The 24,217-nt window shown below is 41.6% G+C and overlaps 1 protein-coding gene across 1 annotated transcript in view; it reads right to left on the reverse strand.

The window, feature by feature from the left end:
• cacna1ab (calcium channel, voltage-dependent, P/Q type, alpha 1A subunit, b) overlaps positions 1 to 24,217 on the reverse strand; it is a 257,104-nt gene that overhangs the window by 109,203 nt on the left and 123,684 nt on the right. Inside the window, exons 6-8 of the mRNA XM_054743533.2 lie at positions 4,150 to 4,241; positions 3,217 to 3,369; positions 2,827 to 3,014 (exon numbers count right to left, since the gene is read on the reverse strand). Coding sequence (XP_054599508.2) covers positions 2,827 to 3,014; positions 3,217 to 3,369; positions 4,150 to 4,241 — 433 coding nt within the window. The remainder of the gene's footprint in view (positions 1 to 2,826; positions 3,015 to 3,216; positions 3,370 to 4,149; positions 4,242 to 24,217) is intronic.

Genomic DNA, 24,217 nt, shown 5'->3' on the forward strand with positions numbered 1-24,217 from the left:
GAGGTGAAAGGAGAGTGACTCCAAAAGGAAGAAAAAGGGCAGATGACAGAACGATGAGAGGAAGACAAACAGATAACAAAGTGACAGGTGGAGAGAATCCTGCAGTTTTGGGGCAAATGACTGCAATCAATGTGATTTGAATGAAATCTAAAACCACTTTATCCTTCATTTAGTCAAAAATAAAACCCAACCCAAACACTAATCATCGTGCATCAAAATGTCATAAAACTACATTACAAAAGCTATTTCCAAGATTTCTGCTATACGTTGCAGCAAATTCCAACAACAAAGCTTCTGCTTACAACGCTGATGAGTAAGTAAAGTTTAACATATTAAAGACAGTTAATATGCAATACCATATCGTGCAAACACAGCAAAACTACAATAAACAAAAGTTTTTTAATTCTCTTTAGTAAAAAAGATTTTTGCAAATAAACAGGCTGGCTAAGTTCTGAAAGTCTGAAACAAAGGAAGTAATTTTGGGATGCCAGAAACACTGTTTTTCCAATTAAGTCTTTCATTTTGCACCAAGTGGGCTTATATTTCCACAATTTTTTTTTTCCAGTGAATGTGTTCTGGCACAAAGCGTTCATAGTTGGTGAGTACTTTAGTGTTGGTTCCAAATGTGAAAAAAACAAAATCCCAATTCTAAGATGCATAGTGATGAGGACAGGAAGAAGCTTGAGTGAGTGATGCAGTGATGGAACAAATCAAAAGTGAAACAAAGTATTATAACTCATTGTGTTCAATAGCCATTAAACTGAAAGGAGATGGTGGAAAACAAAAGGAAGAGGCTGTTGTAATGTAGACCATTGATCGTGTTGAAACTGTGTGATCTAAGGAAATCACAGAGATCAACAGAGAGGCCGTTAAAAACCACCCATGTGTACAAATATTATATAAAATACAGTACAGTTGTAGTTTTGGACTACGTAGTACACCGTGCATTAGGACACTGGGGCCGTTTCTCAATATGAGTACTTGTCTGTACCTGTGTACTCGCATACTTATGAAACGTCAACAACGGCCCAAGGACTGTTCCAATCCTAAGAGTGCTTTCATACAAGTGTGCTCTGAGTTCTCGAAAGTGTTCTTGCTCCGCCCACTGTATCGAGGATGCACTTGATGCATCCTTCTGTGGACTTGGCCAGCAAGGTATCCCACAATGCATTGTGCTGCAAACTGTTATGCATTGAAGTTTGAAGTTTCCTGTTACTGTAAATAATTATGTGTAGCCTGTAAAATTTGCTTGTGTATTTGTTTTTTGGTTTTATTCAGTCTTCACAATTCCTCAAAATGCTAATTGGCCAACCCCACTATCAAAATACAAGTGTCAGTGCCTTAAATTTGATGCTGGTATTACATACATTTTGCTAAAAAGGGGACCAAACAATATACAGAAATAAGTATTCAATGTTATTTTGTTTTTGAGGGGACAAACTAGACTTATTTTGATGTCAGGTAAATTTTTTACCGTAGCAACACAACACATTCTCACCCCGAAGCGTCGAAAACTGATAGGTGACCAAGCATCTGTCCCACAGCGTTGATTTCCAACTGCCATGGTAAAACGGAGATTTCATCGAATTGTGACCTCTACCCTCTTGCTATTTAACCTTCCCCTCAATGCCATCCTAATCATGATAAATGATAAATGACCCGCACTTGTATAGCGCCTTTCAGAGTAAGGACTCCAAAGCGCTTTACACTACAGTGTATCATTCATCCATTCACACACAGATGGTGATGAGCTACGATGTAGCCACAGCTGCCCTGGGGCGCACTGACAGAGGCAAGGCTGCCGAGCACTGGCACCACTGGTCCCTCCGACCACCACCAGCTGGCAAGGTGGGTTAAGTGTCTTGCCCAAGGACACAACAGCAAAATTCTCTGTCCAGAGCCGGGTTCGAACCTGCAACCTTCCGATTACTGGACAACCCGCTCAACCTGTTGAGCTACTGCTGCTCCCATAACCATAACCCTCTTGCGCATGCAAAACTTTGTTTCTAGTTGTCACATCCCTCTCCAACATGGTTAACGTAAAGTTTAGAATGAGAAACTGGGTTAAGGTTAGGATGTGGGTGAGGGGAAGGGGAAGGTTAATTAGCAAGAGGTTAGAGGGTAAATGTCGGTTAAATGTGCATCTTACTGCAGGCGTCGGAAACCAATGCTCAGGCACAGCGTGTCGCCTCCCGCCACCCGATGGGTGATCAAGCATTTGTTTCCGACACGTTGGGAGTCCCACAAAACAAATGCTTGGTCACCCATCGTCCTTTTTCTACGCTTCGGGTGTGAGAATGTGTTGTGCAACAAATAGCACCAGTTGCCATGACACAATGAAGTACATTTCTGTTCCAAATGCCGTCCTCATCCTCCCATACTCAATACAACGGACTTTTTGGTGCGCTTGCCAAGAACACACTTGTCAAGTACACAAGAACGTACTAGTGTCCTTAGGTATTGAGAAACAGCCAAAGTGCACCATCCTCATCCTAAGCAAAAGCACATGACAAGGGTGTGTTCTCAGTCCCTTTACACCCTCCACTCAAAACTACTCTCATCAAATTTGCTGATGACACTAGTATTTCAGGATTGATTTCAGAAAATTAGTCTGAATGAGAAATATTGACAAATATTCACAGTAATCTCTCCTTGAACACAACAGCAATAAAATGATAAAAACCAGCTGTAAAAAGCCCACTCACACTGGACACCATCTATTGTATGATCTAGATCTGTTCTGCAGCTAAAATTCATTGATTCTAAACTTTGCAAGCTAAACGTGTAAAAATAATACGTCTGAATTTGATAACCGGTAAAACATACGTAGTAGAGCATGTCTGTCCATCCTTCCATGGTAATGCACTGGAAGACGGTGAGAACAGCAAACAGGATGTTGTCAAACTGAGTGATGCCATAATTTGGTCCAATCCAGTCAGGACGACATGTAGTGCCATTAGGGCATAATCGGGAAGGAGTTTTATTGCCACATGGCAGATCATCCACTAAATCATCTGAAAAGAGAAAGAACAAACCAGAAATGGGATAAATGACCATTAATATTAGATTTTTATAAAAGTGTTATCTGTACACTCTATTGAAATGTAACTACGAATATGTAACAAAGCCCCAGAGTGCTCAACCATCCAAACGTATAAACACTTATATAAATGACACTCTATTAATATATACATATATTTTTTTCTGTTTTCATACTTGTTCCGTCATCATAGCAGGTTGTGTGGAATTTTCCCATGTAGAACTCCAGGCCGATGATGGCGAACATGAGGATAGCCACAAACAACAGCAGGCCAATCTGCAGCAGGGGGATCATGGCCTTCATAATGGACTTGAGCACCACCTGTAGGCCTAAAAAATACAAACAACTCAGACAGGGAGCTTGGAATATGCACTCTAAAGACCTGCTTAAAATAGACTCAAAACCTTTGTGTTAGAGAAAGTTTTAGTAGCTGGTCTCTACTGTGTAAAGTACAAGATTGCTAACTGCCTGGACACTAAATGTGACAAAAACTGTTAAAGGGTCTAAAGGTGTCAGAGTCGTTTTTACGTCATCCAACGCATTACAATGTGATCAAAATAGGTCATTTCTCTGTTAGGGCTTTTATTTGTATTTTTGGGTGGAAAAAAAAAAGTATGATCAAGTAATGTCTTACCTCCCGAACAATTTCAGTTTAGATATTAGTTTTGACCAAAATGAAAAGCTAATGGCCAGCCACAATGAAGCTACTTCCAAAGTTAATTTTTAATATCTTAAAACATTTTCTATTTCAAATATGTCACATAATTTTATACTGTTGCTGTTTTATATTCACAATCTTGTCTTTTACTCAATAGAATATTTGTTCTGGAAGAATTTCAAGCCAGAAGAGTTGGAAAGGCTTCAGAAGGATGAATCAAAGTATAAAATAAGCAATATTGTGTTCGTGTGAAGGTTTATAAAATGGCATTGACAGGAACCCCTATACGTGAGATTAGAGTTGTAAAACAACACTAAAGCAAACTGGAACTAGTAATTAACTCATCAGCCTATTCTAAACTAATCTGTGTTTCTCCAACCTGAGATTGTTCAAAGAGCTGTCTACAACTGGAAAGGTATTAGGAGCTTGAAGTAAGAGAAAAATGTCTCACTGGGAATCCCAGACACTAGTTTTAGTGGTCGCAGCACCCTCACAGCTCGAAGTGTTCTAAGATCAAGTTGAGACCCCACAGACGACAAGATCCTGCAAGAAATGACAAAGAAAAATACATTTCATGACTTTAATGACAAAATTCATGTTTTGAACAGTGTTTTAATAAACCTTTGCAAATCCACCTGATTAATTTACATTACAACAGATTTAGCCTTTCTTAAAAATTAAAATATATTAAAAAAATTCCATCACCACTTTGTTTTGCATAAAATGTTAGATTGGCCTCCTGTTTTCCTAAACTCGTGCATCATTCCCACCCCTCACCAAGGCTGTTTCAATATTTTGCCATTCTTTGACTCACAAAAACAAAACTTGCATGAGTTCCTGACACCTGCAGAATTTAAATAAAAATGTTAAATATTTTTCTCCTAAGATCGTGATAAACAGAATAAACACACCGGTAAAGCGGCGAATTAAAACATTAGGAGTCCTAATGCTTTAATTCACGTGTAACCAACTAATTTAGGAGAGGGGCTGGGACGTGTGATTTAGTCACCGCGGTAGAAAGCCCAGCTTGCTGTGAGTGGGAGTGGCGAGCAAAAAAAAAAAAACATTTGGGGCTGAAGCCCCATGACAATCGTCTGGCGACGCAGCTGCGTTTCTAAATAAAAGCATGTCATTTTGGTGACGCGCACAGGTCTGGGAGAGAGAACCGGGCCTGCCCGTCCCATCAGCAGCAGGTGAAGCTCACCACCCCACCCACCTCACAGCCAGAGTGGAGAGAAGCACATCAACTTGGATTAAACAGATGGGATTCTGGGTGTCAAAGAACTCCAGTTCAATTATTACATCTGTGTTGCTTGTGTGCGTGTTGTCCAGTAGCTAATATTATAATTAATACAATCAGTTTTTTTTTCTCCCATAAGCCGGATTTCTTGGTGCCTCCCTGGCCTTTCGGTGCCCTATGTGCTGTGCGTGCTACGCGTTTAGGGAGCGCCGGCGCAGATTCCAGTTGAGGGGTACAGTTGTGGCAGCATCGTGGTTTGGGAGTGTTTGGCTGCAGGAGGAAACAGGGAAGCCAGGAAGTTAAAGGTTGGGTTCAAACGAGGCTGCCCAAATGGACAATGAACCTTAGCATACATCCACATTAGTTCCAAAGTGGCTTAACCTGTTTAACCTTAACACCCCCCAATTGGGGGCCTCTACAGTTTTATGCCCCAAACATCTACAACGGTCCACATTCACTAAACACAACTAAAACCACAATCAAACAGCCCAGATGGGAAACAAGGCCACTTTAAATAGTAATAAATTAAGATACAATGATATTTGAACTTTATTTTAGAAGAGCACCTGACCTTCTGTGGTGTCTGCTGGAAAAAAAAAACCTTGAACAAATGTAGTTGAGGACCCCTGGAATAAATAAAACAACTGACTAAATTTCCTAAATGGGATTTGAACTCACAACCTCCATTCTGTCAGCCCTTTCACACAGGGCAGCTCTTCTAAAATAAAGTTCAAGTATTATTTTATCTTAATGTATCAAAAACCAAAAGTTGCTTTGTTTACACTCTAAACTGTTTGATTGTAGCTGTAGCTGTGCTCGGGGAATGCAATCACTGACACTTGGGACATGAAACTCCAAAGGCCCCCCAATTGGGAGGCGCCAGGGCCCAAAGAAAAAGGCCTAGGGCCTAAAAGAAGAACAGAGTCAATGCCCTGGATAACTCCCATAGGAAATTGGTGGATCACAGTTAAAAAGGGTGTGATAAGGTGACCTATAATCTGAGTCATTTACACAAGTTCTGTCCGGAGGAAAAGGACACAAATCAAAAATACTGTGAGAAACCTTTGGAAGGATATGGTAGTCAGCTACGTTGTGTCATCACATTTTCTCATTAAGACCCACTCCAATGAAAATCCTATTTTTCTCTGTTTTTAACATTTTCTTGAGGCATTTTTCTAATGCCTGGGGCACACCGGAGACAGACGTGCCGTGGAAGCGTAGCGGTTTCGAGAAGTCAAGCGGCCACACAGTGCACGCTGTGCCATAGAGCACTTCTTGGAAAGCCGCGCGAGTCACAACATAACGCGAGACTTGAGAACAGGAAGCGGAAAATGACTTTCTGGTTTTTATGTGATCAGACTTGCCGTCGTGTTTTGAGAAACTCTAATTCATTAAAAAAGGGCAAGTATGCTATTTATTAGAATATTTTAAGATCTGTAGTACTTTAAAGTTTTCAGTACTGCAGTTAGGTTTGTGCCAGCGGTTGGGTTTGTGCCATAAAGTCGTTGTCCTGTGTGATCACTCAAAACTGTGGTGCTTTTGTGGTGCGTCTGTCTCTGGTGTGCCCCAGGCTTCACTCTTCTGTCCGCCTCCTGTTAGAGAGGGTGGGAGGGGGTGCACTCGGACCGTTTCACCACTTCACCTCCGTGCATCAGGTGGAGTGGAGGAGCTCAGAGTAGCAGACAGAGCAGGTGGATGACTTATAAGCAACAAAAACTAATGGTCTATTTTTTTTACCCAGAATGAACAAACACATTTCTTGATCCACATCTAAGTGGTCCGGATTGCTGCTTAGAAGTCATCCACCTGCTCTGTCTGCTGCTCTGAGCTCCTCCTTCACGTCACCTTTCCGATTCTGTCCCCACTTGCTGCCAGACTTGTGTGCGAGCGAGCTCGGTCCAACTTTTTAACTAAATTGAAGAAATCTGACCCAGTCTGGATTCGAACACGGGTCTCCTGTGTAAGTCGGGCGCCAGAGTGTCCCTGTTCTCGGCTCCGCCCACAACCCAGAGGTGAATTTTTAACGAGCTAATGCCACAATGTAGAAACTAAGTACTAGAAAATGACACAGGTTTTGTAATTTTGGCTGAAAACAGCATAATCTTAGTTTAAAGACCACTGAGAAATTTTAAAAGCATCTAAAAAGGATTATTGGAGTGGGAATTTAGGTTAAGAAATAAGCGTGTTTAACTGTTGGCTCTTTAATCACCATTAGACTAAAACCCTGCTTCTTCCACCATCTCTAGGCTGCAGATCGTCAGCTATAAAACATCCTAAAATCTTAGTGTGGACCTTGGCTCTGCCTGTCCACAGCTGTGGGGGATCAGAAAGTGTTGTGTCCTATTTTCCTCACACCGAGATCAAGTCTCCGTGAGTGAGCCAATGTGTTGCACAGGTCGTGTTTGCTTTTTAACCAAAATTATAATTTTTTTCCACCGCAAAGGGTTTCTTAGATCTAAAATATTCCCCAACAGAACCATGCCACCTAAATCCCTCAGCCAGCGGACCAACTGGCTGCTGAAATCTGCCCCATCTCCAGGGGCAGTGAACTGAACAAAACCCACACAGCCTGAAGTGAGGCCTGGAAAACAGTTGAAATCTATTTGGGGAAAATGTTTTCATCTTCAGAGTGTTGGACATGTATCTAGCCCATCCCTTCTCTAGCTCTAACATTTTGTTTCCTCTCAGACTATTTTTCCATCCAGCTCCAGGTTTGTTGCTAATCCCAGCTAGAGGTAATTTATTAAGAGGAGCAGCACTGGCAGCCAAGAAACTCATTCTCTCTATAGCTTTTAAACTGCTAAAGCAAACAGCCCCGCTGCAGATCTAAAAACACTGGTGCTCAGCAAAATACCCAAACCGCTTCCTTTTATATGATCTCAGTGAGCTTTAGAGCAAACAATATTAAAGTATCAGTATGTTTCCTGATTTTATTTGCTTCAATGTCTTTTATTCATGTTAAAATCTAACTAGTTTCAATATTTTCCAAGCTGCATATAGAATTTTATATACATATATATATATATATATATATATATATATATATATATATATATATATATATATATATATATATATATATATATATATATATATATATAATTAAATAAGCAATCATATATTAAATCACAATTCTGACTTTATCTTTTTATTTGGTCATTTATCCTCTCAAACGTAGACCCTCTGGTTAATTTTGTCCTACTTTAAATGTCCTTTTTTCCCCTCCTGAACTCTCTTCCTTTGCCACATTTCAAAAACCTTAAGGACACAACTGTCCTTGGCAACAAAACCTGTCCACAATGCATTTTGGTGGCCAGTAGGTGGAGCAGCAAGTATGCTGACATTTATTAGGAAAAGCTGGGTGGAATAGGCAGTACTAGAAAAGAGTAGGGTATGACTGCATGAGAAAAAAGCTTGTAAGAGGTAGAAGGAACAAAATAGAGAGAAAAACTAAGGTGAAGCTGAATAAAGATTATAGTTGCGACTTTTATGATTTAACAGTATGAGGGTTTTTTGAAGATTTATTTAACCCTTATATAACCCTTTAATTTTCTAACGTTTTTGTCCTTTGAGCACAAAAAAATGCACTAAGGTCGTGAAAGGGTTAAACAATGATGTGCGTTAAGTGGAATAATTGAAAAACTTTAAGTATAAAACATGTTGTAAAGTTTATGCAAAAGACTGGAGCAATTGAAGTGTACAATTCATGCATAAAAGTCTTCAAGTGACAATGTGTAGTTTTTACTGTGAACCTCTGGAAATATCCATCGAAATGTTGTTGAAAATTAATTAAATGATGCCCAGTCGTAGAAAAATATCGGCAGCTTAGTAGGGATGTCCCGATACAACTTTTTCACTTCCGATACGATACCGATGTTGCAGCCTTCAGTATTGACCGACACCGATATCAATCTAATACGATATCAGCAAAAATCATGCATACTTTTGCCTATTGTGTATTGTGGAATGTATGAAAAGCTTGATCAAGTGATATTACCCAATCAGAGAATAAGAGCCAATAACAGTAAGTATGAAAAAAATGGCACTTTTTGTAACCATTGGTTGCAAAAATGTGAACCTCAACGGACTGCTTATATTGAAAATGTTTAATGCAGCCCAATATAATCCAATTACGTGTTTTTGGGCCGATAACGAATTACTTCTGATATTGATATCAGAACAGGACATCTCTACAGCTTTGTAACATATAACCATAATAATCGGGTCTAAACTGCATGGGGGCAGGTCTAAGTCACTGGGCGACGCCATATTAGACACCATGTTTCTTTCTACGGGAGCCCATAAGGACATAACACATTTACTGATTTGTAACAAACATTTACAAAATTTTCACCATTCATAAGCGTTCTTGTTTTACACATTTACCTCTTCACTCGTTCCTAGTGATGTAAGGGAGTCTGGGGTGTTTGTCATTTTGCTGGAGGTTGCGGTCCCAGGGAGACCCTAAAGGCCATCCACTGGTAACATCGTACTCAAACACAAAAATACACATTGTCACTTTAAAATGTAACATCACTAACTGCTGCTTAAATGCATTGACATAAATAGGAACTAGACATCTAAATGCAATCTGGAAGTTAAAGGCTCCGGTAGCATAAATGCACCCCCTAGTGGCTGCCTCCAGTACAATAAGTATTGCCTCTTTGAGGTACATGAGCGGGACACTGTCCTTGTTACGCATTAAATTGTACTTCAGATCATGATTTGGGTAGTCATCCCTTACTGCTGTGTTCATGTATTTTCTAAAACATTTAATTATTTAATGCATGCACATTCATATCTAAAACAACATGGCAGCACCTGTAAACAGGGTTGTTATGGTTTCGCCAAAAAAGGAGGGTAAAGACATAATGGTCCCTTTTTTTTGGCCTGGCTCAATAACTGGTTGTCTTGTGCTACATTTTATTTAAAAATTAAACAGGAGTTTAGTAAACAGTTTATACTAAGGTGGTTGTTTGTTTGTTTTTATCGGTGGTAGCTTTTCGGTTTCCTATGGATACATAGGAAGTCACAGGAGAACAGATGCTAATTGTTAAATTTTATTAATTTACTCAGAGGTTGTTCAAATCTAATTTGAACACCAGATGTTCAGATTTTTTTAGTTACTTTAAAACTTGCTCAGCATAATCACATTTTCTTACCATCTACTGGAAATTCCTGTTTTATTTTAGTCAGTCATATTTACATATAAGCTGTGCCGTAACATGAATATTAACATGCGTTCAAAGGGTAATCAGTAGTTCTTTTCAAAACAGCCAATTAAAAAACCCAGAAGTATAATACAGAAGCTGTGTGCCTTTTAGACAACCCCAGAGGATGCCTAATGAAATACAGAATGCGAGAAAAGAAAGGTAACATCCCTTTAAAAGACAGAAAGCGTGAAAAAGAGTGAGTGGATTGAAAAAGAGCGATAGCCCGGTGTGTCAAAAGTGTTAGATTCAACTACTGAGACCAAGAGATGGTAAAAATCCAAAGAGAAACAGAAGCAGAGACACAGAGAGACTCCAGAGATGAAGAAAGGGAGAGTTTTCTCTGCAGTGGGAGCAAGTGTTTGGGTGGTGATGACAGAGGCTCTCACTGCTGGGAAACACCTCACTATAAGCCTGCAAAGCAGCACAGCGCTGTTACCTGCTATCAGTGAGTTCTCAGATGTTGAATTCAGTGTTTCTACTAATTTGTCATCTACATTTAAATGGACATGCTGGTATAAGTCTGAATTTGGGCACAATCTACAGAAGGACAGGACTTGGACCTTTCAGTGTCAGCGCACATATTTTAGGAGAGTCTTGCTGTAGTCCAAACATGGCCACCAGGCTTGGGCGGTATTACGGTAATACTGTATTCAGCCATTGTTAAAAAATCAAAAAAGTATCAGTTCCAATACCGTCATGAAAAATAGTAGTGTACTTGGAAGGCAAGGATTAAATAAACAGAAATAAAAATAAAATAATTAAGTCGTTTAAAGAAAAGAAAACTGAGTATTTCCTTTATCAGATGGCACCATCTAGTGGCTAACAAGCATGTCACACAAAAGTCTGTTGATGTGTTTTTTAAAATGGCAACTTCACATTTCTTGTTTAGGAATGTGCTTCTGTAGCCGACAAACAGAGCTAAAACAAGTTGTTTTACAAGTATTACTCTCATGTCATGTTGTGGTTTTTTTTTAATATATATTTATATTTTAAAGACTTACTTGTCTGTGAAAAGATCATCTGCCTAGGTACTTCTAGTCTAGCGCTATTGGTTAGTTCTGGTTAGTGCTAAGTTTCCTATTCCACGGAGCTCTGCGGGGCAGGGGGCGTGCTTAGCAAAAACAAACAAGACTTATTGCTTACATTATATCACAGTACATGTTGAGATAATCACTTTTACAGATTTCTGACTTCATCCATCCATCCATATCGGCTTATCCGAAGTCGGGTCGCGGGGGCAGTAGCCTAAGTCGAGAGGCTCAGACATCCCTCTCCCCAGCCACTTGGGCCAGCTCCTCCAGGTAAATCCTGAGGCATTCCCTGGCCAGGTGAGAGACATAGTCCCTCCAACATGTCCTGGGTCTAACTCTTTCTGACAAATCATACATAATTTCTAAAAGGGGAAACCTCTGCATTGCTGCTTTCATGTATAAAAAGACTGTGTGGTTGAGTTTTCTGTTTTACTGAAATAGTTTAAAATGTTTTGTTCAACTTTTATAGGTATTCCATAAAGTTAATGAACGTGATGTTATCACGTGACAGAGCGGAGATAACGCACCGAGAGAGACCGGGAGAAAAATGACAGCTCACGCACCAACTGGCTTGGTGTCTAAAAAGAACACAACTTCTGCAGTTTGAGAGTATTTCGGGTTTGAAGCAAATGATAAAGAGCCAGTGAACGCTGATGAGGTGATTTTTGCAAACAAAAGATGACCGCTAAAGCTTCAGGCCTTGTCGGCACAGCAGAGGAGCAAGCCGGAGCGGTTTGAGCCTGTTCTTAAAAGAAACGAAATATGCTGCCAGTATTCCCCAGATGTCATGACTAGCCCCAAAGTACCCGTGTGTGTGTGCCACAAGCTCAATGACGCAGGTTTTCTGCACTGAGGCAAAGCAGTCGGTCTATGGAGGAAGTTGGACAGTCTTAAACTTTGGATACTGCTCAAGCCTAATGTTCACAGTGAATTGGTCTTCCATCATGGACGTAATTTTCACTTTAGAAGTGGGGGGGACACAGGGGCTGGGGGGTATCTTTACAGTATGTTCTCATGGGAAACAGGCTTCAACACAAATGGTTGTTTTCTGCTTGGTCCTAGAGCTCAACCAGTGTCAATTTAATATAGTGTAATATTGATTTTGGATGGTAAAAAGTGAAGGGGTCAAAACTTGACTTTGGAAAAAGTGGGGGGGGGGGGGGGGGGGACATGTCCCCCCTGCCCCCCCCCAAAATTACGTCCATGTCTTCCATAAATGACAACTCACTTTTGAACTGAAAGTCCAGCTTTGAAAAAGTCCAGTTTGTTTTTAAGCTTTAGGAATGAATGCTCCGTAGCTGAGGTTCAGCTCCAGCTGCAATATACTTAACTTACTGTAAGTAGGGTTTGTTTGCACCGCGCCTGCAGATGAAGAGTTCAAGCAAGATTTCACAGTTGCCCACTGAGGGGGGCAAAGAGAGACTGCCTGCCTTAGCTAATGCTTTGTTCAATGTGTTTTTCTGATAAAGGAAAATATGCAATGAAAATTAAAAAAACACACTACAAGCACCAGCACTTCCGTGTAGAGACAGTGTCCACAAACACTAAACCAGCAACAGATGGTGACAAGGGCTAATTCACAAGAGCTCACCCAGACTGATTTGTGATGAACTGTGCACTCTGAGGGGAAAGGAGGCCCATCACAGCCTTTCCCTCTAGATCTGGCCCCTGTGCCCTCTGTTTGAGCAGGACATTCGCCTGTTCAGCTATTCTGACTGTAAAAATGGTTGCAAGGGCAGAAGTCCTATTATGGTAAATACCAACTCTCCTCAACTCAGGAATTTGACTAGTGGGATCCCAAGGTGTTACCAGGCCAGCCTACTGAAATATCCCTCCCGCCATGTCTTGGGTCAACTCAAAGGCCTACTTTCTGAAAGACACCCCTGATACACTTTCTCTGGAAAGAGTTTGAGAAGCATCCTAACTCCATGCCTGAACCACTTGAGTTGGCTCCTTCCCACATGGTGATGAAGCAAAAAGCATTAGTGTGACTCGCTCCCAGGTGGCAGAGCTCCTCACCTTGTCTCTGAGGCTAAACCTGTCCAGCACTAGAGGAGACTCGTTTAGTTACCTGTATTTTTCATTTTGGTCATTACCCAAAGATGAAGACCTTAGGTGAGAGTTGGGGTGTAGTTCAACCAGCAGGTCAGAAGTTTGCCTTCTGCCTTGGCTCCCTCCTTGTCATACAAAACTGTTTTAACCTTTCACATCCCTGCACAAGTAGCCCTGGTCGAGTCGTTGGTCTCCTGCTCCATCTTTCCTCTGACTCGTTAGCAGAGATTGGATACCTTAAATTTGGTGATTCTTTACATTCAGAACAATGGTGAGTCAACATTTGTTGGATGAGTTCAGACTGAACAGGTAGCAAATCTGAGTAATCATTATTACTGACACATTGGACATAATCTACTGTATGTATTTCTGACTAATAATTCCTTGCAAGGACTAGCTGGTTTAGTTTAACATACAGCATCCCTACTGCAGCAGCCACCCTAAAGGAGAACAATTTGAAGATGACGATTGAGGGCCCCGATGAAGATCTCAGAGGTCACCTACTACCTTCAGCCTTCTTGGTCTCTCCCCGTTCTTTGCATTACCATGGAAACCGGCAATTCCTCTCTCTTTGCCGAGTCTCCACGGTTACCGACCTGCTCTCATTCACAAGCGTTACCAAGGAAACACAGCCCTGGCTCATTGATGGAATCTCGGCATTGCTGCAGCAACGGGGATAGGAAGTGGGTCTCCTAGCGATTGATTTTCAACCCTTTCCAAACCCCTGCATTTCCCACCCACGCACACATGCACACAACCCTTGCCTTGTTCCTATGACACCCTGTTCCAACTGCAGCTTCTGTGCACTCTGGGAAACGTATATCTTATGCACACACAAGTGCAACTTCTCTTGCTTGCAGACACATTAAAATGACTGAAAATGTAGTCACAAAGAGTCACTGATGACAAAGAAGACACACACACACACGTGCGTGCACACGCATGTATGCACGCCAAACACACCAGGTCCACATGCATGTTTGATCAGATGACAGTGAGAGATGCAGCACACACTGACATATTTCTCTGTTGCTGATGGAGCCCAAAAATCTGTGTTTCACAACATTTACACAGATGTCACTGACACACACACACACACACACACACACACACACACACACACACACACACACACACACACACACACACACACACACACACACACACACAACTTCTTATATTTAAATCTTTGGATAAATCAGCAGAGCCATTCATTTGAAATCAGATGCTTAAGTGAAGTGGTAAATTTCTAATTGCAGAAACCAACTAGAAAAAACAACATTATGTAATAATAAAACACATTAATAGATTTCAAAATCTATCTCTTCTGCCATCTTTTGATACATCAACACTGATGATTGATGAGGAAAGTACAAAGTTCACAACATCACTTCAATTATGGTATCCAACCCTGGCCTTCGAGGGCCACTTATCCTGCATGTTTTTGTTTTCTGTTTTAAAGAGCAAGTCACCCCCATCAGAGACTTACTCCACTCCCACTTCCTGTTTGAAAAAGGCAACAAATGCTATTTCCTGGCAGACCGAGAGGGCGGAGCCGCTAACAAATACACACTCACAGGATCACAACAACATTGTGACATCATAATGTACCAGCTAAATGTTGTAGTGTATCTCTTAGCCAATATGGCAGATTTAAATTTGAATGCAGTGCAGGGTTTTTACCTGAAGACGGCACAACACTGAGAGTTTTAGGCAGAATATTTAAATGTTAACTAAGATGCACTCAAGTGCCAATTTATTGACTACACGCTTCTGCAGCACGATTAGACACTTATTTGTGTAGTTTATCTGCAAAAAATGTTGATTTGGGGGTGACTTGCTCTTTAAATCGCCCAATTTGTTTTGCTTTTTTTGTTTCCTGTTCCTCAAGTCCTTGAGAAGTCTGTTCAAATGACCAATCTGCTTGGATCAGGTGGCCTGGAGCAGAGAAACATCTAAAACATGCAAGAAAGTGATCCTTGAGAACAAGGATTGAACACGACTTTTTGTCAACTGAATAAATCCATATTCATTTTAACACAATGTCAGTGTTTGCAATGGCATTTTTTACACAATGGCTGAAAGACCTGCCTCAGGTAATCCAGGTCACATCTAAGATGCCCAAATCAAATATAGACAAAGGGTTTAAATTGATCTCTGGCTAAGAGAACAAAAATGGACTGATAGAGGGATGGTTTTAAATTGTGTGTAGACACCTATAATCATAACCTCTGAAGCTCAGTCAGCAAGCGTGTGCTTTGGGTTAGAAAATAACGATGCATCCTAGCTCCTTACTAAAACATCGTTACCAGTTTTCTTCGTATAATAGGTATGCTTTGCAAATCTTGTAGCATCCCAAGTAAAAACATAACATCTTAATGTGTGTAGTCTGTGTGAAAGCATGAATGTGACTGGGACAGACTGAACTTTTGTGTGTGTGTGTGTGTGTGTGTGTGTGTGTGTGTGTGTGTGTGTGTGTGTGTGTGTGTGTGTGTGTGTGTGTGTGTGTGTGTGTGTGTGTGTGTGTGTGTGTGAAAGGACAGAGGGTTTATGTGGAAATAGTGTGGGAGTGCCATGTGTCACCTCAGTGTGAGCTCCTGTCCCCTTAATGTCTCCCACTGAGGACTCAGTGCTCACCCCCGTCGCTCATACACTCTCACAGACGCACGCAAAATCAAACATGGACCACATGTGACAGAAATGATACAGCTAAGGATCCAGAACTGTGTGTTTCAGCAAGAAATAAGCAAATAGTCTTGTTTATATGGTGGAGCTCTTGAACCACCATAATTATTTAATTAATGCACCACTGTAGCAATACCATCCACCAGTCGAGATCACACACACATGACCACACAGCTTCTGCTTTCCTAACACAGCTTTATTTCACACAGGCGTGGAGCTCACCCAGCTCCTCACGTTTGTGTTCAGTCTTTCTCTCACCCCTAGTCTCCCAGGGCGTCGCCCTTTATAGTCCACCACAGGCTGATTGGCGATTGCTGCCCAGTGCACACCGGCTGGCTCCCTCCAACCCCTCCCCTTCTGCGCACCACCACAGATTGTTAAAAGGAATTAGTTTGAATGTAAAAACATTCACTGGCCTATTTACTGGGTACACATGGCTGGAAACGGGTTGGACCCCCTTTTCCTGTCAGATCTGCCTTAATCCTTTGTAGCATAGATTCAACAAGATACTGGAAACATTCCTCAGAAGTTGCGGTCCATATTCACATGATAGAGTCACAGAGTTGCTGCAGATTTGTCAGCTGCACATCCATGATGTAGCTCTCCCATTCCACCACATGCTAAAGGTGCTCCATTGGACTGAGATCAGGTGAGTGTGGAGTCCATTTGACTACAGTGAATTCATTCATGTTCAAGAAACCAATCTGAGATGATTTGAGCTTTATGACATGGTGCAGTACCCTGCTGGAAGTAGCCATCAGAAGATGGGTACACTGTGGTCATACAGGGTTGGACATGGTCAGCAAAGATACTCAGGTAGGCTGTGGCATTGCAGCGATGATCAATTAGTACTAAGGGGCTCAAGTGTGCTGAGAAAATGTCCCCCACACCATTACACCAGCAGCAGCCTGAACCGTTGATACAAGGCAGGATGGATCCATGCTTTCACGTTGTTGACACCAAATTCTGACCCTGACATCTGAATGTTGCAGCAGAAATCGAGACTCATCAGACCAGGCAACATTTTTCCAATCTTCTATTGTCCAATTTTGGTGAGCCTGTGCAAATTGTAGCCTCAGTTTCCTGTTCTTAGCTGACAGGAATGGTGGTCTTCTGCTGCTGTAGCCCAAGGTTTGACGTGTTGTGTGTTCAGAGATGCTCTTCTGCATACCTTGTTTGTAACGAGTGGTTATTTGAGTTACTGTTGCCTTTCTATCAGCTCGAACCAGTCTGACCATTCTCCTCTGACCTCAACAAGACATTTTTGCCCACATAACTGCCGCTCTCTGCATGTTTTCCTTTTTCGGACCAATCTTTGTAAACCCAAGAGATAGTTGTGGTGTGAAAATCCCAGAAGATCAGTAGTTTCTGAAATACTCAGACCAGTAGTCACTTAAATAACCTCTCTTACCCGTTCTGAAGCTTGGGTTGAACTGAAGCTCATCGTCTTGACCATGTCAACATACCTAAATGCACAGAGTTACCACCATGCGATTGGCTGACTAGTACTTTGCCAACTCAGGGTCAGGAGAGAGGTCGTCCCCCAAGTGCAGGGGTTTACGTATTGTAGTGTTGGCAAATGGATTATTTATTTGTACTTATGACCAGGAAGATGTGATATTCTATATACATATAAAATATTACCTTGCTGGATCTTTATTGTAAATATCAGAATATTATAGGATTGTTGCTTTATTATTATTATTAATAATAATAATAATAATAATAATAATAATTCATTGAACTTACAGCGCTTTTCTAGACACCCAGAGGCGCTTTCACACACTCTCACATTCACACACTGCCAGTGATGGTAAGCTACTTGTAGCCACAGCCGCCCTGGGGAGGTCTGACAGAGGCGAGGCTGCCATTTGGCGCCGTCGGCCCCTCTGACCACCACTAACACAGGCAAGTTGGGTGAAGTGTCTTGCCCAAGGACACAACAGCAGGATACCCCTGGCGGGAGCTGGAATCGAACCCATGACCCTCCGATCATGAGGCAACCCGCTCTACCACCTGAGCTACTGCTGCCCCAGTAATTATACACACTTCGTTTTGATTCAGAAAAGAGTCAGGTTTATAAAAGTAAGAAATTATTTTATTACAATTATAAAATGATAAGTGAACTAAGCATTTACTGTGATTGGATGGAGCTCAATGTGATGAGGGCTATGTGTCAATGTGATGTTGGTCAGAACTTCCGAATCTTGGAAAGCGGCGTCTCTGGATGAAAAAGAATTTGGTTTGCAGTAAACTATGAAGTTGTTATCTTTCATGAACACATCAGACACAATCTGTCATGTCTACTTCACCCGTTTTGAGAGACCCTCTTGGTGGATCTGAAAGTTACAGGGGTCGGCTGACCGCTGGCACCGGAGGGCTGTAGAATACCGTGGTACCGACTCTTCAGTCCAGAGATGTCTCGGGTCACGACAGCTGGATGAAACCGTGCGTCTGGAGGACTCTTAAGAAGTCTAATAATAATATCAGCTTTGTTCTGCAGGAGCTGTTCTGCTGTCTCAGCTTCGCAGGTGCAAAAAGGTTTTGACGGCGTGTCAAAATCTTTGATGGTTAAAGAGGTTGCGACAGGTGGCCGGTCTGAAGCTTTCTCTAGAACTAACAAATCACTCAGCATTATCCAGTTTTAAGGTTTTGGTGTTATGATTAGCACAGCCAATCAAAGGCTGACTGCTTGGGAGATGTTACCAAGACAACGTAGAAACACACCTTCTTTGATACCGGATGTTCTGACTGGTTAAAAGGTCAAGTTATGTGTTGGAGTTTAACTGCGTGTTACTGTGTGAATGCAGGTGTGAGGACCTCATCGTATAAACAGTGCTGAACACACTGCAGTGGTAGACATAACCTAACATAACACTTATTGAACACAGATTAATGAAGCATTTCATTACAATGTAATTATTATAAGTAGCAATAAACAAAGGTTTATTAAATGATTATCTAGATTATAAGTCTTGGAAGAAGTTCATATTGATTTAGGAAATCATTCTTGATTTTAGCAACTGATTCAAGATGGAGTTGTTCCTTCTGTGGAGGCAGACAGATGGGACCGTGGGAAAGAAAGTTATTGTTTATCTTTCAGACTTGCAGAGTCTGTGAGCCCCAGCTGGTATGAAGGCAGGCTCATTTAAAGGGAACACATGCAGTGTTGCCTCTCCTTTCTGACCAGACGTTGAATAGATGTTGAAAGGTCAGACTGTACCTAAACGGACCATTGCTGGACGTTACAGTATCTCGGGGTCTTGTTCACGAGTGAGGGAAGGAGGGAGCGGAAAATCGACAGGCGGATTGGGGCAGTGTCTGCAGCGATGCAGATGCTAAACCAATCTGTCGTGGTGAAGAGGGAGCTGAGCCAGAAAGCAAGGCTCTCAATTTACCGGTCGATCTATGTCCCAATCCTCACCCATGGTCATGAGCTTTGAGTGATGACCGAAAGAACGAGATCATGGATACAAGCGGCTGAAATGAGTTTCCTTTGCAGCGTGGCCGGGTTCAGCCTTAGGGATAGGGTAAGGAACTTGAACATCCGGGAGGGACTTGGAGTGGAGCCACTGCTCCTCCACATTGAAGTTAGTTATGGTGGTTCGGGTATCTGGTCAGGATGCCTCCTGGACGCCTCCCTCTGGAGGTGTTTTGGGAATGTCCTGCTGGCAGCAGGTCCCCGGGTCAACCCAGGACCACCTGGAGGAAGTTCATCTCTAGGTTGGCCAGGGAACGCCTGGGTGTCCCAGCTGAGGAGCTGGCAGACGTGGCCGGGGATAGGATTGCCTGGGAGGCCCTATTTGGGATGCTGCCCCTGCGACCTGGACCCAGATAAGCGGAGGAAGGTGAGGTGAGGTCATTTGCATTAACGAGCAGTTGACCAGGTGTACCCAGTAAAGTGGCCAGTGAGTGTATTTTTTGAAGCACACCCAGCCCTTTGTGTGAGCGGACGATTCCAGATGATTCCTTAAATGGAAAAATGGGAAAATTAAAAAGAAGGAAACTAATCTTCATTAGTTCTTTTTGGTTCTGATGGAAAATACAGAATGGCAGGCTCTTAATTCTAAAATGTACTATCTAAAAGTGCTGTTTCAGTTTGTTTAGTCCTATATATTTATACTAATACTTTTACACTAACACGTTCACTCTCTAAGCCTCTTACAAACAACTTAACTCTGTTCAACGGGGACATTAAGCTGCATTGTGCAACTATTATGTCAACTCTGCAGCTGTCATGTCTGTGCTCTCCTAGGTGTCTGCTACCAAAACAGCAAGTATATACCACTTTCCCCTGGGAGAGTCCATTTACTGGATGAAGAGGGGAGGTCAGAACTGGAAACAAGATAACTTTAATGGCCCTGAGACTTCAGCTTTTTATGTTGTCACACCCCTTACTGAGATGGTTTTTTTCTTGGCCAAACTCTTTTTATTTCTGTCATTTCCCTCAGAACTTTTCTGTTCTCTCCCCATCTTTTGGTTGTTGAAACCTGACTGAAACAAGGCAGAAGCACTTACTCATTTTGACCACATTCTACATCCTCCCATCCCCTTCCCTTCCCTCGGTTCATTCTCTCACCATTGTGCTATTGCTGATGTCAGCAAAGTGTTACCACACAGTTGATGGACTCTTTCTCCACCCTGAACCAAACACAGTTTTGCCTTCCTTTCTTTATTCTCCCTCTCCTTGTTTCTCTGCTGTGGCTTTGACGGTGTGTTGAAAGGATGAGGGGAAGAAACGAAGGTGGCCTTAAGGAGGAATGGCCCGTTGTCATTCTCTCTCCTCTATTTTTGTTCCATCTATGTACCCTTCTGTCCTTTAATCGTGTAAGTTTTATTAACCATTATTTATCCAGGGCTGATCTTCTTGCTTTGCTTTACAGAAAATAAAGAATGACGATTGGAAACTTTATAGGAGTATTTGCTGGTATTTAAAAGAAACTGTATTAAAACTGGTCATGAAATAATTATTCTTAAGGGTCTGTGAACTTTATTAAAATACATTTATTAAATTCTATGCAAGGCATTCCCTCATAATCAACTCATTTAAAGGTTTGTAAATAAATACATGCCAGTCACTGCCTTTCACTCCTTGTGGCTGTTTTGGTCAAATCAAGACAACAACTGTAATCAGTAAGTATCACGTGATCTTGCACAATCTGTTAACACCTAAGGTGTCTATTGGAAATGAGTCAACTACAACTGCAAGTACTATTGGATCAATAACTGAAGTTTTCCCAGCAACTATCTTTGTATTTTCTATGATCAGGTATCTCCAGTGGTCATCTTAAATTTGTTTTCGCTCTCTGTTGGACCATCTGACTGGCCCACCTGTCTCGTAGTCATTAGCCAAGATGGCACAGGGACTTTACATTTCTGGTGTGTCATGTTGAGAGAAAGTATCTGTAACTATTATTTATTGGATCTTTTCTTTATCTTGAGAACAATTTAACGCTGTGCATAGCCAGTATTTTTTGGCATGTTCCAAATCTGCCAGTAAGTATCACGTCATCTTGCACAATCTGTCAGCACTTCAAGTGTCTATTGTAAATGAGTCAACTACTACTGCAAGTACTATTGGCTCAGTAACTGAAGTTTTCCCAGCAACTATCTTTGTATTTTCTATGGTCCAGTGGTCATCTTGAATTGGGTTGACTCCAAACAAACAAAATCTTCCTAGTGGTTCATGAGATATTTTGCTATCACTCACGCACGCACGCGCGCGCGCACACACACACACACACACACAAGACAAATAAAACATCACTTGTGACTTTTTAGTGGCTGCATCTGAACTAAAATGATTGGCTTAATGAACTGAACTGTGCCTTGGGACCACTCTTGTCATGATTTGGCGCAATAGAAATAAACAGAATTAAAACTGAATTCAATTTTACACAATCACAAAAATCCTCTTTTCTCTCTTTATTCAGTTTTCACTCCTTCGTTTTCTCTCTCTGTTGGACCATCTGATTGGCCCACCTGTCTCACAGTCGTTAGCCAATACAGCAGCTGGACTTTACAAGGTCACACAGTCTGGACTTACTTGCAATCAAGTGTCTGTTCTATTAATTTTTTGGTGTGTCATGTTGAGAGAAAGTATCTGTAACTATTATTTTCTTTTCCTTGAGGACAATTTAAAGCTGTGCATAACCCAGCCAGTACTTTTGGGCATGTTCCAACTCTGCAGGGAAATAAAGACAAAACTAATATAAACAGATGGCAAATAAAGCAAACTTATTACAGTTTTACATTATAATGAAATATTTTGTTCATACCAACAAGCAAAGTCAAAATTCAGTATTGAAGATTGTGCCCTTTTCAAAAGAACAGTTGCTTACTAATGCCATGTTTATGATAAGCAAAAATATTTTTTTACCTCAAATATCTTGATGTCTTGATATTATTTGGCTATATGCATGTTGGTGTTTACTAAAATTTGTGTTGAAAACACTTTATTTGATCATAACTCACTGCTAATTTAATCAGGAATTTACCAAAAACATTTGAATTGACATATCATCTGCACAATGTTCCACTGAACTGGCAGACCAGTGTGATATGTGTGTGTTCCAACTACCAGGATCCAGGAGGAGCAATGTGGTTTTTGTCCTGGCGGTGGAACATTAAATCAGCTCCTCTAAAACCAAGACCATGGTCTTGAGTCAAAAAAGCGTAGAATGTCTTCTCCGGGTCAGGGACGAGGTCCTGCCTCAAGTGGAGGAATATAAGTATATCTGGATCTTGTTCACAAGTGAATGAAAGATGGAGCGCAAAATTGATTGGTAGATTGGTGCTGAATCTACAGTACTGCGGGCGTTGTACTGGTCTGTCGTGATGGGAGAGAGAGCAGCTGGAAAGCAAAGCTCTTGATTTACCAGCCAGGCTATGTTCCTACCCTCACCTATGGTTATGAGCTTTGGGTAGTGACTGAAAGAGTGAGATCGCGAATACAAGTGGTCAAAATGAGTTTTCCCTGCAGGGTAGCTGGCTCTCCCTTAGAGACAGGGTGTGAAGCTCCGCTGCTCCTCCTCAGCTGCATGTACAGTATAAACGTTCATATCAAACTTTTTCTGTGAGAGAAGTTCTTCCATCTACTCCATGTCTGCAGCCACATGTACATATCTTCATCTCTCTTCTTTCAGACTGGCAATGACGGTCTGTTGCCAAATTCCAAAAAAAAAGCAGCATCCTGACCATTCACAGGCTTGCAGTCTCCGTCACTTTCGACGAACGGTTACAAAATTGGGCACATCTTCATCAATCTATGTGAGCCTGCCACAGAGCGCCTGAATCAGCACATCATGGCATTGTGTGTCTTCACACCAACACAGACTTAAAACTAGAAATCAGTGGCCAGCCAGTTAATTGCCTGCTGATTGAAATCAGGTGTGTTGAGGCAGGGTTAAAACCAAAACGTGCCCTCCAGGACTGGAATACCCCTGCACTAGTGGGACGATTGGGCACTTCTAAGAGTATGAGTTCAAATGCAGCAGGTAACCTGCATGGCACTGACGTAGAGGGTATAGAGGAATGTATAGGAGAGTCATGAGCCTGTAAATGACTGCAGAGTAATAATGGTAATTGAAGTGATGGCAAAAGGACAACTTTCAAGCGAGAGGTCGGTCTCTCTCTCTCTCTTTCTCTCTCTCTCGCTCGCTGTGTGTATTTGTGTGTGTGCACGCGTCTGTGTGAATGTATCATTTTCCCCCCCTCTGCTGATCTCATAGTATTTCCTTAAAAAAACGTCACATTCATGTCTGTAATGTTAATTCTTAAGGTCTGACTGAATTTTACAGTCGGGAGCTTTCCATAAGGATTGTGAATGGTCTCAAGCTACCCATGAACCCAAAGGCTCGAGTCAATACACCAGAAAAAATGAGTTTAATAAGTCCAGTTTCAACTAATTTGTTCTCTTGCTGACGCAAAACTAAGGTGTGAGTCGCCCCTGCAGTGAGTCAGTTTCCCCTTTCCTTGGGTTCTGATGTCATCCAGGTTTGCTGCCAGGTACACCGCTGACTCATGATCATTTCCCCCAAAGATTTTGAGAAATAAAACTCTAAGTAGTTGGACTTTAAGTGTGTCATCATTAAAATGCTTTAGAGAATGACAAAAAGATTGAAGACCTAATGCAGGTGCATAAACTACATCAAGTTTGAACTAGTAGTGAAAGCTCTAAAGTGACAATTTGTATTTTCCCTGGTGATAGGGGCAGTAGATACCTAAATCATTGCAAGCAAGCAGTATTTTTGTGTTGGAGTAAGACCTTACCAATGGATGGCCATTCCAGTCAAAAAA

This window comes from Nothobranchius furzeri, chromosome 4 (assembly GCF_043380555.1).
Source record: "Nothobranchius furzeri strain GRZ-AD chromosome 4, NfurGRZ-RIMD1, whole genome shotgun sequence".
Taxonomy (NCBI): Eukaryota; Metazoa; Chordata; class Actinopteri; order Cyprinodontiformes; family Nothobranchiidae; genus Nothobranchius; species Nothobranchius furzeri.